The 17,555-nt window shown below is 35.2% G+C and overlaps 1 protein-coding gene across 4 annotated transcripts in view; it reads right to left on the reverse strand.

Annotated features, from left to right (window-relative positions):
• The window catches only part of LOC120429895 (protein Wnt-2), a 21,719-nt gene extending 9,813 nt beyond the window's left edge, over nt 1-11,906 (reverse strand). The window contains exons 1-2 of one of the 4 annotated variants that reach the window (XM_052711515.1): nt 11,769-11,906; nt 5,487-5,658 (exon numbers count right to left, since the gene is read on the reverse strand). In XM_052711515.1, the coding sequence (XP_052567475.1) occupies nt 5,487-5,635 (149 nt within the window). In that variant the 5' untranslated portion in view covers nt 5,636-5,658; nt 11,769-11,906. Of the gene's footprint in view, nt 1-5,486; nt 6,390-11,768 lie in introns of all 4 variants that reach the window. The other 3 variants (XM_052711514.1, XM_052711513.1, XM_052711512.1) reach the window with 3 other exon arrangements.
• Between the last annotated feature and the right edge of the window lie 5,649 nt (nt 11,907-17,555).

Raw genomic sequence — 17,555 nt, forward strand, 5'->3', positions numbered from 1 at the left:
GGTATCAATTGTTGGAGTCCACGCTTTGCGCATTTAATTTTTACTCATTTGTATTTTGATTTTTTTATATTCATTTTGAATTTTTTAAACTGAGAAAAATTTTCAAAACTTTCTCGAAAAATGTATGGTAAAATATTCAAAAAATTCAAATTGTTCGTTCTATACCATTACCATGGCGTTCTCTATTGCGAGATTCCTATTCAAAAATAGGTGTCTTGATTCAGTAAGGGAAATACAATCTCTTTCACCCAAATGGGAGATTAATCCCGGGATTCGAACTGACCACCTTTGGATCAACTTTGGATTGTCAGTCCAAATGCCGACCAGCGACTCAACCGAGGTAGGAAGACGACTACCTCTGGATTAAAAAATGCCACCGGGGTCGACTGTAATCGAACCCAGCTCAACTGGGGTGAGAGTCCGCCATGCTTACAACTTCAACACCAAGGTGGCCAAGTTTCAATAAAGTCACCATTTCAAAATATTTTTTGTTTTATTTTCCGATGGTAAACACTCTTATTAAGAAAAATGCAAAATTTCAAAACTTAATGGGAGTTGGTTACGGAGATACGCCCTTTCAAAGTGAAAAATGAGCGTAAAAACGATTATTTTTTTTTAGCAAAAAATGGTATTTTTAATTTTTGCTCTCTTGCCACTGATTTTATTTTTTCAGGATGTTTATATAATTCGTCTGTTGTGTGCTATCTTGTGACAACGACCATTTAGTACTTTTCGAGAAAATCGATTTTTAAAGTTTGATGATAAATATTTTCAAAACTATAAATGATAGAGCCAAACTTTTTGAAGCAATCGGTTCGTATACTATCGTTCAACAAACGCTCCAAGTTTCAACTAATTTGGTTACACCAGTTAAAAGATACAGTTTATTATGTAAACAAAAATCTGAAAAGCACGTGTCACAAGTGTGTTTCGAAAGTAAAATTGTACTACGTGTCATAAGTGTGCACAGAATTCCCATAAAAACTGATACAGGCTTAAATCATTAGTTTAATCGACTTAACCAGTATATTTTCAAACTTGCCTTTAGAAAGTGTGTAACAATATAAATTTGTGTAAAACAAGAAAAAAATTCCAAATTTTCCAACAACATGCATGACGTGACGAGTGTGTACGATCATTTTGATGATAAATTGGTTAATGTCCCAAGTGTGTATTGCGATATCCGGGAAACGGAAGCAAGTTCCCAAAATCGGGTTAACGTGAAGACTTCCATCATTGTGATGATTTTTCGTTCAAAGGTATAAATTTTGCGTCACTTTCAATATTTCGACAAAATTCCTTCAACAAGTTGTTAAGAATAGTGCCCTACACATGCTGATTCCTTTTGGTAACGATTATCCCATTCCTTGTAAAGTTATGGAAATCGTCATTTATCAATGATTGTCAACTAGGACGTCAATGACTGTGCCACAAAATTATATAAATTTAGAAGCACATTTGATTTAGATCAAAAATTCTTTCAGTGGCTTCAAGAAGGCAACAACCGGCACATGCTGATCCCTTTTGGTACTGAAATTCGATAAATTGAATTTAATACAGAATATTTTATAGTGATGATCAATTTTCTTCGAAAATGATCTACGGCTTCACCTTAAAGCATCTTGTAATGTTTGTTAAGCATAGCAAAACGTCATCATTAACTCTTTTTCGACCAAAATGACATATGTCACAAGATAGCACACAGCAGACGATATGTTAAGAAAGGTAATAAGACAAGCTTTTTCATGATTAATAGCACAAGACTTAGTGCACTTTTCTTATCAAAATTAAAAGAAAAAAAAGTAAAACCATGCTTTATCTTAAAAATTTTAATTATTTTGAGTTTTGGTAATCGAGTACTTTTTAGATCGCTATAACCTTCTCTCAATTTGAGATCATTTGAAAGATCAGATCAGATCATATTCTAACAAGTCTTAAAATTTCAAAGAGCGATTTTACGCGATTTGCGAGTTTTAGCAGTTTAAACATTTAAACTTTTTTAAGAACGCCATTTTGTGCAGCTCACAATGCCTCACCTTTTGACCTTCACAGATCCCCAAAATTCGATTTCAATCCTGAGATATTTAATATAAACCTTAAAAAACTCCGTGCCTTTTTGTCACTTTCCATATGAAAGAAACTTTAATCTTGTCGTGCTATCTTGACACAGCCAGAAAATTGATGTAAGTGCGACAATTGGCCATAGGGATTTCAGGTCAAAACGCCTTTGACTCAGGAACGAGCTCAACTACCGTAAACATTTCCAATTTTAACTCGGGCTCCGGCAATCAAATTCAACCAAACTTTGGGACAATGCACGGAATGATCAACCACACAAAACGTGTTTGTTATTGTATACATTGCGTGCACTTGCTTTTGTTTATTCAAGGTCAAACATTAAAACGCGTTTTACTTGGAACGCCAATCTCTAATTTTGATAGGTTTGAGATTTTTCCGCAAAATGATAACTACAAATTAAATACGTACGGAATGGTATGGAAAGGTACTGACCGTGGTTGAAAAGTGTTCAAAGTACTTCAAGAAATAGTTTTCATTAAATGAAGAAAATGTTGATGAGGCGCATTATTTAAATATTCTCAAATTGTCATGATTTTCTGAATAAACATGATTTCGAATCGGAAAATGGAATGAATTTTCGGATTCTTTATACAATTTTCCACTAGGAGAAGGTAAAATAAGTTAATAAATATTAAATATTATGTGTTTAGCCTTTCTTACAAAAGAAAGGTTAAGGTTTGCTTTTGGAAAAACGCTTTTCTCAGAAATCTTAAAAAATTCGTGCATGGCGAGGATTCGTCCCAGGAAAAAATCCTATTACTTAATTGAAGGTTTAGATGCGCTCTTTCGATTGAATTTTGGCCCGAAACCCGGAACCCAAAGTCTGATTTTTGAGAGCTCTTTTTCTGAAATACATGAGGGATGTCTGTATCCGCTCTTAAAAATTTGTGTCTTCCATCACTGGAAACCCGCTCGTAAAACCCACAATTTTTATAAGTCAGATCTGTAGCCGTGGGGTCTGAGACGAACATTTAATTTTTCGATTCACAATTTTCGACCAGTAAATGTGGTCAAAGCCATTTTTAGAGGTATTTTTTGGACTATTTTACAGATAACACTATCAAATTAAAAGAATTCAATTTCAAACAAAAAGCCATTCGAAAACATGCGCCATAAACTGCTTGGGCCCAAAATTTGAAGCTTTTCCAAAATGTATTTCCAGAGATATAGCCATTTTAGTGTTTTTCGTCTTATTTTTACCCTATTTTTTCCTATTAAATTTTTGGATTTATACAAAATCATATACTGAACATCAAAATCGAAGTCCCGGCTCGTTTTCGCTTGACAAGTCGTCAGGTCGAAGCTTCAACGCCAGCGCATTTACGCTTGCGCGTTTTACGCTGCGCTTGAATGTGTTCTTTCTGGCTTCTCATAATAGATCGACAAAGTGCAATAGCGATACATATTTTTTTAAGTTTATCATAGACTAACAATAAAGACTGAGCACCCTTTATTTTTTTCAAATAATGTCAATTCAATATGTTATTCTAAATTAAATTTAAATATCTTGCAACAAATAATATACCACTGAAATTAAAAAAAAAATGGCATTTGAGGTTTAGCCTAAAAATAATCGAAGCTTTAGGTAAAATTCTCACTGGGTTTTATCATTATGTTTCTGAAAAATTAATTGTACCAATATATTTCTCGGAGTTCGATCATTTTGTAAGAAAGGCTCTATTTCACCTCTGGTGATATTAAATCGGGTTTTTGAAACATTACTCAAAAAATTTTCAAATTTGTAGGCATTTTCAGTAGAACATGTTTCATATACAATATGATAACTTAAGATTCGAGCTTCGAATTCAGTTTAAAATGCAATATGGATCGATAATTTTAAGAACAAAACTAATTATAACAAATTTCAGGCAAAATTCTATTTTTTTAACAATTTTGCTTAAAATTTCTATGTTTTTTGTTGAAAAGCTTATAAACTTAGTTAACGAAATATAAACATTATTTTTCTTAAAAACTATATCAGCAACCTTATTGATGGTAAAATTGATACCAAAAAAAAATTGGACACTTTTAATATGGTTTTAACAAGAAAAACTATGTTGATAGTCACCCCGATATTCAAAATAAGAATTTCCAACGCAAATATTTTTTTAAACATCATTGAAAAAACTTTTTTTCAAAAATAGTGCATGGACGTGTGGCATACCCCAGTACATGTTTTGAAAATAACAGTCTTGAGAAAAACTTTACCAGTTGTAAAATATTTTCCAATAATAAATTGAAATCCTATCAATGTCACCCCGGTTTATGGTACGAAAAATTAGCATGACGGCGTTGAAATTTGGAATTTGGGAAATAAAAATGTAAAATTATGTCGATTTTGCAACTTACAAATTTCACTTTGCTAACAAAGCAGTCATAAGTACGTTGCACGTTTGAAAAAAATCACAAAATAAACCATGATTTGCTGGATCACATTTTTATGTTCTTTTATTTAATCGTTATAAAGTTTATGAAATGCCAAATCTGTTTTTTTACAAACAATATCATTCTAAGTGTTTTCACGAAAACATTTTTAGAGTTTGTACGGGAGCAAATGACCCATAAGGTTAAAGTTCCCTTAATAAAATCAACAACAACACAAAAACAACATTTTTAGAGTTTTATTGAAAAGATCCTATAAACATGTTAAACAAAATTGCTTATAGGTCTTATAAAAAAAACTATAGATTTGTTAATTCAAATGTTCACAGGTAAGTTGTTATAAAATTCCGTAAAAACCCGTATTATGCGAAACATAAAAATTCCGGTCTCCGCGAAGATGGCCGAAAATCCGTACGGTAAGGAAAAAAACCGTACAGTTGGTAGATTTAGTTATATAAGTTACGGAAATTGCTTTCCGCACAACATCATCATCACAGCCGACAACAGTTATCCAAACTGCGAACAAAGCTAAACTTCGTTTACCTCGCCGCGATTAAAGCAAGTAGCTCGATTAATGCTCAGTAAGCAAAACCTCAGTACCTCGTGTGTGAGGCTCTGGGGGACTTTTCGATTACAATAAAATCAGAACGACGTTTTATAACTCATATAATGCTTTTAAAACATAAAAACAAAATTTAAACAACATAACTATTAAAAAAAATAAAAACCATGGAAACAAACGCATTTCATTAAAATAGCTTAAAATAAACTAAAGCTGTTCGAAAAATAGTTCAAGCATAAAAAAAATTAATATGGCCTAGCCACCTGTTTGTATGGGGATGGCCCATAGTGCACATTTCTAATGGAATCATTTTCAATTCGTGACAAATGACCACTTTAATGTCTCCTTATTGAAATGTACAACAACAACATTTTCAATGCATGTTGTGCCTATGTGAAAATCTTAGGGTATGCTATAATAAAAATAAATGCTCCCAAAACCAACTCTGAATTATTGTACTTACCGTACTTTTGTGAACATTAGTATCGTGAAGATGATCCGTAAAAAGATGTTCATTTTAGTCCGCAGCAGTGAATCATGGTCCCGTTGAAAGAAGTCCAAATCATGGCAATAAGATATGACCCGTATGTGGAAACGTGTTATGCTTCTCATCAATCATCCTAAGGCGATGGATGCTGGCAAAACAGACGGTCATAAACGAAGCTTCCGTCACCAAACTAAGCCAGCCGTTCGATCCACTCTCTTCGCCGATTAGCTTCAGTTTCAAGTTATATCCACACACTCATAGATTCGGATGAGAGATGGCAGATGGCGACTTATGCAAATTTCTGTAATCTTTTAGCGATTCAACACTCTCTTCCCTCGTCGCACTCAATCAGTGAACAATTATAAGCTCATAAAATAACACCACGATGCCTTAAACGTAACCCATTAACACTGGCCTTCCGATGCCGAGCACGAGGATGGATCCGTACGAACTGTGATAATCGTTGTCTAGATCATTAATTTCCTTGTCAAAAGACGCGATCAATTTAGATTATCGACATTTTTTCCACACGTGGTTTGCTTTCAAGTTTCTCGCATATGTTTTATTGCAAAATGAAGTTGTTCTCGTTAGTAATTGATGCCGATACTTTGAACTGAAATTATTCTGTTTTGTGCTTCCATAAACTTTGACAAATGGCTTAATAACAACAAATTGTTCCAAAAAGGAAACCAGTCAGATAAATGACGGTGTTCATTGATTTAATCTCCTTGTGGGTTTTTTTTTCTTAAATATTACATAGCTTCCGGGCATCGTTGCAGTCTGACAAGTGTCTGGCATCAATCATTCCGCTACCGAAGCCGCTGATATGGAAGATGGAAAGGCATCGTTTTGCATATTTCATCACCACGGTACCCATACCTGTTGGAAGATATTTGTCAAGCTGGCAGCACACGTTCAAAATAAGATCAACGAGCTGCAATTTTTGCTGTTATTTATTGCCATATTCAAGATGATTGATATCACAAGATAAATTGACACATTATTCTGCTGAAAGATAATTAGCGCTGTCTACGCTGTACTGTGTATAACCTTCACACACCTACATAGTAAGTTTTGTTGGACTTCAATCCATCGGAAAACTCCGAGCTATTCAAACGATGATCGTTTATTCTATATATTATTATATTGCTAGAGTCATTGCAGTTGAATTGCACCTATATTAATTTTCAAGTTTCAATTTATTGCATATAATATTATTTATTTGACTTTTCACGAAATATAAAAATTATTATAAATTATTATTAAGCCGGGTCCGGCGCGGTGGTTTAGTGGTAAGCTTGGTGGTAAGCGTGGAAGCATCTTACCCCAGCAGGCCTGGGTTCAATCCTAGACGGATCCGGTGGCATTTTTCGAGATGAGATTTGCCTGATTACGCCTTCTATCGGATGCGGAAGTAAAAAGTCGTCCATTTGCGTAAAAGAGGTTATGGGTGACTCACCACACATAACCTTCGGACGCCTAGAAATGAGCAGAAACTTGCAACAGGGACCACAAATGACCCGCGGGTCGTTAAAATGTATTGGTAAAAATAAGTCTCCTAAAGTAAAAAAACTTGAAAGTAAGGTCAAAATAGTAGTTTATGCAACAAGTTGCAAAAAGAGGATTTTTTCAGCACGAGTCGTACATTTATGCAACGAGGTTCACCGAGTTGGATAAATACGAAGAGTGCTGAAAAAAATCAAGTTTTGCAACGAGTTCCATACAACTTTTTTTGCAATTACAAAAAACACACACTGAGTGAAATTTTATGTCAAATTGGTCATGTATTTTGTCAATAAATCGTTTAAATCAAAAAAATGTTGAAAAGTGTTTTTTTTTCGAAACAAGTGCCGGAAAGTTCAACTTTTCAGCACCCATTTGAGTGCTGAAAAGTAGAACTATTCAGCATTTATTTTGAAAAGTGTTGCTATTCAGCATTTATTTTGAAAAGTGTTGCTATTCGATTCTGTTATTTTTGGTACAGAAAAGTAGGCTGTTTCGTCGTTCAAGAATGACAGGAAAAGTAAGTAGTTTCACGACGGAATAGCAAAAATTTAATTTTTGAGCCGATTCTCTGTGCACAATGATATTAAAATTTCACATCGAGTTCTGCAGTTAATTTTCTTTGAGACCATTGATTAAATAAAGTAATTTAAAATTTTCCAGTGATCATTTCGAAAACTTTAATTTAATGCGCCTCTATACGGGTTTCGATCTTAAATCCGTCCAAAAGAATAAAAGAATCTTCATTGGAAAGAAGAATTATTAAATTTTAAGACAATTTTGAGTTTAATGATTCAACTTGATTAGTGTGAGTTTGCCAATGCCAAGATTTATAAAAAAGAAATCCGGGGTCAACTGGGAAAACACAAAGTTTCATCCAAACAAAATCAAAATTAAGAACAAAATTCAAATGCGAAAATTTCCAAAATATCATCACAAATGCTTGAACTACACGATCACCTGTTGAACGCATTAGTTATTTATAAGTTTGATGAATATTATGTCAAGGTAGTTAAATTCTTGTTTTAAAAAATGTACGGGTAATGCATATCAATTTATGCAAAAATATTCATCCCAAATTTTATGACCGCTTGTTGACATAAAGAGATAAATTTTCGTCTTAGCACTCAATGCGTCGATATTAAGACAGTAACATTTTCTGAATGAATCTTGACCACATCTGCCTGCAGCATAGCACACACCACTCCACTGCTCATCTCTGCCCCGGAGCGCTTTGACAAGTTGTTTTTATAATGGTAGCCGACAGGGTAGAATGTTTATGTAAATGCTGCACATGCAAAAACAAATCATTCCAAGCCCGGGATGGTAATTTTACGCTTGGTAAGTGCACAATAATCCTGTCGTTAACTTATTAACCGCCTGGAGCAGAGGTCTCACAGCAGAAATCTCTACAATTTGCGTTGCTAGATTTATGGCAATTGCATTTTTTGTTGCAGCCATAATCGTGAACTATCCGTTGATCATCTTGCTGGAACCGGAGAATGATGAAGCTCTTCGTATCAAGCATTTTATTAAAGCATAGTAGGATGAAGTGTATACAAATATGTTGATTAAATGTTTTTTCTTTCGCATTTTTTTTTTGAAAAGTACCTAGGCATCTTATGTGCAATTTACAAACTTTGATTTTTTTTATGAATTAATAAATGTTTCAGACGTTTTAAATAAGGTTTGTTCCGATTTCCAAATAAGGGTTTTTAAATGTTAGCAACAGGGGCCTATGTGCCCATAAGCGAACATAACGAATAACATTAACTTTTGTGGATTAAAGCCAATTCACAAATCAAATTCGGAGTATCGGTATGAGTCAAATTCAAACTCCGTACGCCCAGTTCTAAATTGTTTTTTTTTTTTGCTAAATCAAATGATTTAAAATTGAATAAATAAATGCATGTTCGGACAATTTAAACGGCTGCTTTTTTTAGATGATCCCATTGTTTATATCATCATGAACTTCCCATTATTTCTTATGGAAATGTGAAATAGATTCACAGTACAATTTCCGATTTATTCATCGCTATTTGGTATGTCAAACATTCATGAGTGATTAAACACTTTTTTTCGGCAAGGTGAAACAAATCAGCCTAACAATAATGTACCCTAGTATGCATGCATTTTAAACAACTCAAATGTATTTTTCGTGTATTTAAATCACTTTGAATAAGGAATGCGTGGTGAAGCAAAATTGATAAATCAAATATGTGAGCTATAAATCAAAGCTTTCGACACATTTAGTATAAGGTAAACGAAACTAATATCTGCTCAAGATTCTAAGCGTACGAAAGACTATATTAGTTTAGGCGAATTTTCATTAGGTTACTCTAAACTAATCATTGTTAACGAGATGCCAGAATCAGCACGACGTTCCAGTTTTGGTTATTTTATTACATTTTTATAGTGTTAACAAAGTGCTACACCTCTTGTCTAAAAGCACAACAAGCTATTATTAAGACATCTTTGTGCCCCCAGCTTGTCTCTTTCGTGCTGTGAAGCCATTAATATGAACGCCAGTATCTTGTGTGTCCCAATCTTAATATGTCCGATGACCCTCATTTTCTGAAACTCTGTGTTGGCCGAGCTGAGTAAGCAATTTGCCAAAATCGTATTAATGTTATAATTTATAGGCCGTCATTTTCATTTGCTCTATATTCGAACCATTATTAGGCGTGTCAAAATATTCATACCAGACCACTGATGGGTCATTAAAAAATCATCAACGAATCTCAGCCGGATTCCTACAGTTTGGAGATATAACTATCAGTGAAATCCTGCCCAACCAGCTTTCATTAGGATTGGATGCTGCAAGCAAACATGTGCTATCAAAAGACTTGTCTGCCATCCTGATGTTTTGGAGCGACGAAACTGGGAAACGTCTGGGATTATTCTTCGTTGTACGCAAACGGTCCAGATCGTCTGCAGCTGAAGCAGAAGCTCTTGTCGTTCCGCCTTCATTCTAATAATAATAATAATCATTCACCAGCATAATCGTTGTTTTAACAAGCGTTTAGACGAAATTTGAGCTGGCCATCAGACTCTGTTAGTCTTTTCATCTCTTTCCCAAATTCCACAAAGCATTGTTTGTCATGTGAGAGGTAAGGAGAAACAATTTACCTGTTAATTGAAAGACTCTGACATGTAATGCCTTAACGTTGTGCTTGTAGATTGAAAAAGAGTCAAAATGACAATGGCAACCCAATAGATAGGTTTTAATTATTTAATAAAAAAATATGGAAGACATGGAAATGAAAGCAAAAATAAAAGAACATTTTTATAAAATTGATGTTGAGCTCCGTCACACTCACTCTCACACATTCACTCAATTAGGTTTTTTTTAAGATGGTGCTTGAATAAATGTTTGTATTTGAATGGATCAAAATGACCTCTAAAATTGTTGTGTTTCATAAATCATAAAGTTAATTTAAAAATAAAACATTTTAATGAAGTTTCTTTCATAACGTAATATAACTATGGTTGCATTTATATTTTGTTGTAACGTTCTCAAAATTGATAACAAAATCTTTTTAAAGGACGGAAAATTAATCTTTTATAACTTTCATAAATCGTAAAAAAATGAACTCTATTACTCTGGGTAAATCACACCGCTTAAATGATTATACTTATTTCGAGTCCTAACATTATTTAATATCCCGACTCATCAAACCCTCCTTCAAACATCTTTTTTTGTATGCTGTACATACACCAAAATATGAGCTTTCTGTTGATGCTAAATTGTTACCCTTCAAACTGATTGAAAGATCTGATGATTGACTAGGAACGAATTCCGACGGGTATGATGGTGTGGGAAATGTTTCGCTACTAAACATATAATTAGCGCCCTTTTTCGAGTAACATCATGGAATGCTCTGGACAAGAATCGTTATTGAAGAGTTCTAATTTGGTCCATTTGGCTATGGATGAGGTACAGCGTGTTATTTAAGCAATTTAGACACTTGTACTGTATCGAGAACATAAGTTGGGATTCGAGAAATTATGATCAATGTTATTATTTTTCACGATACACTTAAGAGTATTTAGTCACATCTGTATTTTTTTCTAAATTGAAATAACACGTACACTTTTTTGGAAATCATCCACGAATTCACTCATTTGATTGATTCCAGCTTCGTTATTCACAACACCAAGCGCCACTTCTAGTTCCCGCTTTGTGGCATTGTAATCAACACTAATAAAACATCAACTCAACACCTCACGAACAAGATGTTTTTTTATGGTTAACATTTAAATCTCATTTTACTCCTTGAACTTGTTAAGCAGCGCCTTCCACACTCCGTATCATCTTTGTTTGCACGCTAATTCATCTCTTCCTTCTTCGTGGGACCATCCTCCCAAGATGCTTGCGTTGTGATAAAATATCAAATTAAAATAAAATATAAAAAAGACGAGATAACATCCGAGATAGTTGGACGCAGTCCTCTTCAGAGCATTAAAGTAGCAGGACGATGAAAACACATTATAACGTGAAATGCCCCTTTCAACAGTAGGGCAGAGCAGAGCAAAAAAATGTGAACGCATCACCGAACCCAAAACTTCTAAAAACACGGTGGTCCGGGGGACAGGAAGATTTATAGGAAGCGGCTCTGTTGCTGCCGGCAATACCATGTTGATAGAAGTCAATGATGCCTGACGGCATCGTGATGATACCGGCCAACCACTAAGCTTAACCCAGAAGAAGTAGACACACACACACACAAACACACACAAGAACGTAATGATTACCACGCGGGAGAGAGAGAGCGAGGAAGATTTCGACGGGGCCACGATCACGAACCGCGCGCGCGAACGCATCCGAGAGCAGCGCAACGAAAGTATACTCCTTGCGGCTTGATTGACGACGGTAAACTGAGGCAAGGAGAATCGCTGGAGCCAAGCATAAGATTCGAAATGAAAATCTCTACCTTCGACATGGCACACTCGCGACGCAACATCCACACTACTCGCGCGATCACACTGTGGAAAGAGAATGGTTCGTCGCTGGCAAAAAAAACAAGTCTCCGATTTTAAATTGTAAAATGCTAATGATCCACATCAAAATGTGTATTTTGAGTTGGTAAAACTTGCGGAGAACAATCCCGAATTAAAAATTCCGAGATAAAATCCTGGAGTATAACAGAATTGTTTTTTTTTTACAGGCCTCATTAAGTTATCGATTCTATTTCAAATAAAAGAAATACAAGTCTTAGAGACTTGCCTTAAAGGTAAAATACAGTATGTAAAAAAAGTTATCTACACCTCTTGAGCACAGTACACGTTTTGTGATGGAAAGTGCGAAAGTTTGACAAAAACCTACTCATGCCAAACATTTTGCCACAAAAAGCTCATGAAAAGATGATTTTTATAAAAATAGTATGTACACTAGGGCGACAGTGAAAAAAAAAAGACATTAGGGATACCTGCAGACTCAATTCCTTAGGAAAATTAAGTAACTTCCATAATTAGCAAAAATCACTTCAGAATTTAACCGCGCAGGTTTCGCCCAAAATTTTCTATGTTCGAGATTATTGTAGGAAATTCAACAAAAATGATCCGAGTAGTTCCTGATTTTTGGTGATTTTTGCCTTCCTAACCTCAATGAGAAAAGACTATAACATCACTCGAAAAATGAACTACTCAATTTGATATTCTAGACCCACCTTCATGCCGACGTCATCGCGCTATCATGTCGTACCCGCCATTTTGACGTTCCGAGAAAAACGCGTTTTAATGTTTGACCTTGAATAAACAAAAACGAAAGCACGCAATGTAAACAATAACAAACACGTTTTGTTTGGCTGACCATTCTGTGCATTGTCCCGAAGTTTGGTAGAATTTGGTTGCTGCAGTTCTGAGTAATAATTACAAATGTTTACGGTAGTCTAACTTGTACGTGCGTCAAACGCGTTCTGACCTGAAATCCCTTTGGCCACTTGTCGCACTTACATTAATTTTCATGGAGTGACAAGATAGCACGACAAGATTAAAACTACTTTCATATGTAAAGTGACAAAAAAGCACGGAGTTTTTTCGGATTTCGTTGAATATCTCAGGATTGAAATCGAATTTAGGGGATCTGTGAAGGTCAAAATGTGAGGCATAATGGCGTTCTAAACTCAATTTGGCCCAAAATGCTCGTACGACAAGTTAGCACGACGGCGACGATGTATACATATCGACTTATACACTTTTTTGAGGCTGAATCACAGATATTTAGTTGAAAACGTTGTTCGGAGCTTTCATCGTTGGATGGACAACCCAGAGTTATATCAACTTGCAGCATGAGCATGAGCACGAGCATGGTTGACTGCCAATGAGCTGCTACTCCGTTATTGACAGATCAGCTGAAGTTAAACAATGAGTCAAAAATGATCAGTGGGAGCCAACCATCCGTTCACTGTTTAACCTCTGAAGATCCCTACTTTAACGAAAGGGAGGAATGTTAGTCCGATAGTTGAAGTTGCAGACTCATCAAGCACATAGTTTTTCGCTATATAATTGTTGATACCGCATGAGACAGTTGAATCCACAGCATCTCCTCCAAGTACACGTGATTAATATTTTTTGGGTTAGTAGGATAAGGTATTGGCTTTTCGATGCCTCCCGAGCTACGATGCTATGGGGAGGACTTTCATAACAGACCCATCGGCGAGCCCTCCAAGCAACGATGCTGTGTGAAGGCCTTTCTGGTTAACACACAAAATCACTCACACGCAGTTATTTTGTTCCGCTATTATCTCGACGATCCAAAATGTCAGCGCGTCTTTCGATCATGTTATAGAAATGGCTTTTTCATCGTAAAAAAATAAAACCTTACGCCGTATTTTCCGATCAACGTTGATATGAAAAGGGCTTTGAAAATCTCAAAACAATTAATTAAGATTACACAACCATATAAAACACAAATTAATCAACGAAAATGATGCTCAATACACAAAGAATTCAGTAAGGCAAGTGCGTCGCCTCGTCGTAGCACACAATTCACAACAAAAAAAGCGAAACAAATGGCACGCAAAACAAATCCCTTTTTACTCGGAATATTTTTATGACCACGCGCTCCCTTTGTCAATTATGCACTCTGAACACGATCACGAATACAGCACAAAAAGAGCACCACAAAAACCCATCATCCCGGCACTGCTGCTAGCACAATACTCACAATCCAGAGTTATATCAACTTGTATACTAATTAATTACTAAACTTAATATTCAATCCAAATTATTTTTTAATCAAATCAAGGATACCTTTTTAGGATTGGAATACTCGAGAAATGGTAATTTTTTAACAAATAATATCCTTGATTTGATTAAAAAATAATGTGGATTGAATATTAAGTTAAGTAATTACTTAGCATACAAGTTGATATAACACTGGATTGTCCATCCAACTATGGGTAACATTAAGCTCCGTTGATGTTTCAGAAATAAACCTTTTTTGACCGTTTTTTACTAGTTTTTAAAAGTACTTGATATGGATGTTTTGAATGAAATCATCTTTTCATAATCTTTTTGAAGCAAATGGTCACACAAATATCAAACCATCCACATTAACGACCCCCGGGTCTTTTGTGGTCTCTATTGCAAGTTTCTGCTCGAACCTAGGAGTCTGAAGGCTTGAATGGGGAGAACACCCAAACCTCTTTTTACTCCAAGGAACCTTCCATCCCAGTGTTTGAACTGACGACCTTTGGATTGCGAGTCCAACCGCCGCCAGCGATTCCACCGGAGTAGGCTTGGTTTGGTGTGTTGTTTGTACTTATGGCATGGAGACAACTCCTACACCTGGAATGACTTAACGGCCTAACAACCAAGGCCAGGACCGACATTTTACTTCCTCATCCGATGGAAGGTTGCAGCAGGTGGGAATCGAACCCAGAATCATCCGCTTACAAAGCGGACAGCGTAACCATTCGGCCACGCACTGCCACATGGTCACACAAAAGATCCAAATAATGTCCATGCGTATCATTTACTCTTCTAACTCTTTGGAAACCAAATGCGCAGAAAACTTTTATTTTATTTTTGGTATGGAAACAACTTAGCCCAACTAAGATGTACATTGATATAATTTAAGTAACTTGAGACTGGGTGGCCTGACTTTGAGGCAAACTTATGGAAAATTGGACGAGCTTTCCGGTAAAAATATTTACGAGACTGAAAAACCAAGTCTGTCATATAGAAATTGCCAAAAATCACAAAAACCCCGTTTTTTCAACATTTTTATTTTTAAACCCGCTGTATCTTCCCAAGGATTGGACATAGGACAATGGTAAATATGAAGAATTTTATGTAAAATTGTCTGGAAAATCGATCCCCACTACCAGTTTTTTTTTAAAATTTAGACGTTTAGACCACTTTTCAAACGAACAGTTTTAGTAAATGATTTTTGTATTTTTTTTTAGGAGAAACATACCATCCTACATTTTTTGTCAGTCTTTTGATAACATTTTAGGCTATTTCCTCAAAAATTTTGAACGAAAAAAAAATCGTGACATCACCTTTAAATTTACGTTTTAGACTTAAAAATCAAAAAATCTCATAGATGTGGCGTGTATTTTTGTTTCAGTGTATTTTTTTTCAGAAAGCCCGTCCAATTTCCTACAAATTTGTTTTTGACCACTTTTTGATACGACGCAACGGCTACGAGATACAGAAATTTTTAAATTACAAAATACAAAAATATTTAAATACCTTACGCCCTTCTCAAATGTTATTTTCGAGTGCTATTGGCTCCATATCGAGGTTTTTAAGCGAAGATGGCGTTCGAATGGTGAACGCCCGAAATGTCAAAATCACGCAGTGGTACCAACATTACGGAAAAAAGTGCCATGGCATGACAGCCACTTTTTTCTTTCTAATGTTGGTGCTACTACGCGATTTTGACATTTCGGGCGTTCACTATTCGAACGCCATCTTCGCTTAAAAACCTGGATACACAAAAATGGCTTATTTAGGCCCAGGATAACATGTCTACAAAGTTTCATTGAAATCGGAGAGGGTCGGGTACAAAAGTACCAGAAAAAAATCCTGATTTGAGCTGGAATTGCTCCAATAAAGAAATGATAAGAATTAAATTTAAACAGAAAGAATGTTTTAATTTGAACAAAAACATGAAAAAAAACGAAAGCTTAATTAAAATAATACTAATAATATAAACTAATACAGTCGACTCTTTGGCTGTCGATCTTCTCGATATAAATAATTCTCCGCCTATCAATGAATTCTTCAGTCCCTTCAATCTGCATACTTCAATTATATTCATTCCTCGATATTTTCCCTTGCTTGAAGGATCTCTTCCTCGACGGTCCCTTGGATTCTGTTTGCTTTAAAAATCTCTTCCGGTTGTCAATAATTTCACTTTCTCATTACTTGCACAGACATTTTTTTTGGCGAAACGAAGCTTTGAAGGGTGTTTGACATTAGTTTGTTTTTGTTTGATGGACGTTGCCATGATTCTCTCCCATAGCTGGGTATCAGGAAAAAAATATTTTCAATCGAGTCTTCATTTTGCATCGTTCTGTAAACTGATGATTCTCTTCCTCGATGGTCCCTTGGATATTGACAACCAGAGAGTCGACTGTATTTCTAATTAAATTTTTGTTTTTAACATGTGAAAATTTTATGATTTGATTTTCTTTCTCTTTTTAAATTTAGACTCTCAACTTATTTATTTAATATTACATGAACAGCCCCATGGGCCAGTCACAGAACTATTTTGAAATGCCTTCGCGGGTCGAGAGTTGGGCAGGCCTTATGTAGAGCATAACCTAATAATGTAGAGCATAACCTAATAAATTACTAATAAAACGATTATCTATTTCCATTTCGCTGGTACACTGTCCTCTAATGCTCAGTCTGGCTGTCAGTTTAGTTAGAAATTATGCAATTGATTCTCCAAACTCAAACAACGATAGGTCAGATAAAAGATAAATAGTTTTGATGTGAGTTCCGGCAAAAATAAAGTACTTATTTTTTGGAAATTAAATATGTCTTTATTGAACTTTCTTATAATAATTACATTTCATTTACATTCTAAGTGGTATGGCTAAATGCTCTTCATCTTTGTTGTATTTTTCGTTTTATTATTACTGTTCACATTCATTCATTTATTTCAAATAGTTTTACATTTTTGCATTTAATCGAATACATTAGGGTAAAAAAAAAAAGAAAAAATCCTTTAAACAACTAATCCTAACTTAAACCAAACAAAAAACTCTTAGAATTATTTAAAATCATTAAACGAGTACACTATGAACTGTAATAATAGATTGAATGCTCCAAAGCGTTTCTTACTGTCCTGGCTAGTTTTGCAACCAACTGACCACGCATAGGTTGTCAACTCTGAACTAATGTTTAGAATTCTTGCGGTGAAAACAGGTCACTACAGCCTACAACCGTTGATACTGGTTTGTTTCCCTCGGTTGCTGACTGAAGCCTGGAGGTGTAGTATTCTCTGCAAACTCTTGGGCCGCTGATTCAACGGCAATGGCAGCAGATTTGGACCACCTAACAGATCCCGCTCCAGGTGACGGC

This window comes from Culex pipiens, unplaced genomic scaffold (assembly GCF_016801865.2).
Source record: "Culex pipiens pallens isolate TS unplaced genomic scaffold, TS_CPP_V2 Cpp_Un0068, whole genome shotgun sequence".
In the NCBI taxonomy this organism is placed as follows: Eukaryota; Metazoa; Arthropoda; class Insecta; order Diptera; family Culicidae; genus Culex; species Culex pipiens.